General features: G+C 57.0%; 1 protein-coding gene across 1 annotated transcript; it reads right to left on the bottom strand.

Annotated features, from left to right (window-relative positions):
* Positions 1-288: 288 nt before the first annotated feature.
* On the bottom strand, positions 289-1,517 carry LOC108356589 (cyclin-dependent kinase 9-like; the record flags this gene model as incomplete). The annotated part of the gene is made up of 4 exons (XM_017607691.1): positions 289-588; positions 789-978; positions 1,037-1,229; positions 1,301-1,517. Coding segments are annotated over 4 exons (900 nt in total), but the record flags the coding sequence as incomplete, so codon positions are not given.
* Between the last annotated feature and the right edge of the window lie 6 nt (positions 1,518-1,523).

Raw genomic sequence — 1,523 nt, 5'->3', positions numbered from 1 at the left:
ATGTGCACAGTTTATAAACACACTCGGCGGCAGAGTATACAAATTAGTAGCGCTGATTTGGGATAAAATGAATTCAGTGCACTCAGTTCAGGATGATCATCATCATCAGCTGTTGTTGTTGTTATATTAAAAGACTCGGTCCATGTACTGGCCACCGCCGGCATTGGTGGCCGCCACGGCGCCGGGAGCGCCCGGCGGCCCGCCAGGTCGGCCCTGGTGCCCGGGAACGGGGTGAAAGTTGCCGTGAGCGGCGAGGGGCCCGCCCGCCTGGCCCGGCGGGACGCCCACCTGTCCCTGCGGCAGCACCTGCCTCCGACGGGAGGTGGTAAACTCGAACATGGAGTTGTTGTAGTGCGAGAGCATAATCGACAGATCGGTGGGCAGCGGGTCGTTCCAGAAGAAGTCGTGGTTGAGGGCAGAGTCAGAGTCGATGCGGTGGGCCGGGTCCAGGGTGAGCAGCTTGTCAAGCAGATCCAGCGCGTCCGCCGACTTGATGTACACCTTGAGGCGTTCCTTCACCCGTCGTCGCTGTCCCTTGATCAGCTCCAGCTTGGTGAACAGCTCCAGGCGCTCCACGCCGGGCCACACCTCGGGCGTGATGGAGCCGCACAGCTGCGAGATGAGCGTCAGCTGCGCCTGTTCCGTGGAGCCCTGGAGGATGGGCGTTCGTNATCCAGCGCGTCCGCCGACTTGATGTACACCTTGAGGCGTTCCTTCACCCGTCGTCGCTGTCCCTTGATCAGCTCCAGCTTGGTGAACAGCTCCAGGCGCTCCACGCCGGGCCACACCTCGGGCGTGATAGAGCCGCACAGCTGCGAGATGAGCGTCAGCTGCGCCTGTTCCGTGGAGCCCTGGAGGATGGGCGTTCGCGTCCACATCTCCGCCATGATGCAGCCGGCGCCCCACAGGTCAATCGGCGGGCCGTAGTTGCGCGCGCCCAGGAGAAGCTCAGGTGGTCGGTACCACAGTGTGACGACGCTGAAAGTAGACAGGAACATTAGAATAAGCATGAGCAAGTTTACAAGACACTGCTTACCGATTAGTGTAGCGATTGGAGGAGTCGCTCTTCACCTCGGAGATGGCCCGCGCCAGGCCAAAGTCGGCCAGTTTGAGGACGCCCGACTTGGTGATGAGAATGTTGGCCGCCTTCATGTCTCGATGTAAAATCTTTTGTTTGTGTATGAAGAAGAGGCCGTTCAGTAGTTGCTGCATCACCTTCTTGATTTCACCTTCACAAAAACAGAGCAATTAGAATCAACAGGAAACAAAAAGTGAAGTGGAGGAGGGGGAGGGTACTAACCAAGAGAAAACTTGACGTTGACGTTGGAAAGCAGTCCGGCGAGATCGTGTTCACAAAACTCGAATACCAGGTAAAAGGTGGCCTTGTAGTTGGGTTGTGTGGAAGAGGTGCGGCAAATCTCGATCAGTGGGATGACGTTTTCGTGTTTTAGCAGTTGCAGAATTTTGATCTCCCGAAGGGCAGTTATCGGAAAGCCTTCCTTTTCATTCTCCATCAGGACCTT

The sequence above is a fragment of the Rhagoletis zephyria genome, unplaced genomic scaffold (genome assembly GCF_001687245.7).
Source record: "Rhagoletis zephyria isolate East Lansing unplaced genomic scaffold, Rhagoletis_zephyria_1.1 Rzeph_scaffold_61367, whole genome shotgun sequence".
Lineage (NCBI taxonomy): Eukaryota > Metazoa > Arthropoda > Insecta > Diptera > Tephritidae > Rhagoletis > Rhagoletis zephyria.
Note: the sequence above shows the minus strand (reverse complement) of the source record. Positions and strands in the feature narration are given on the sequence as shown.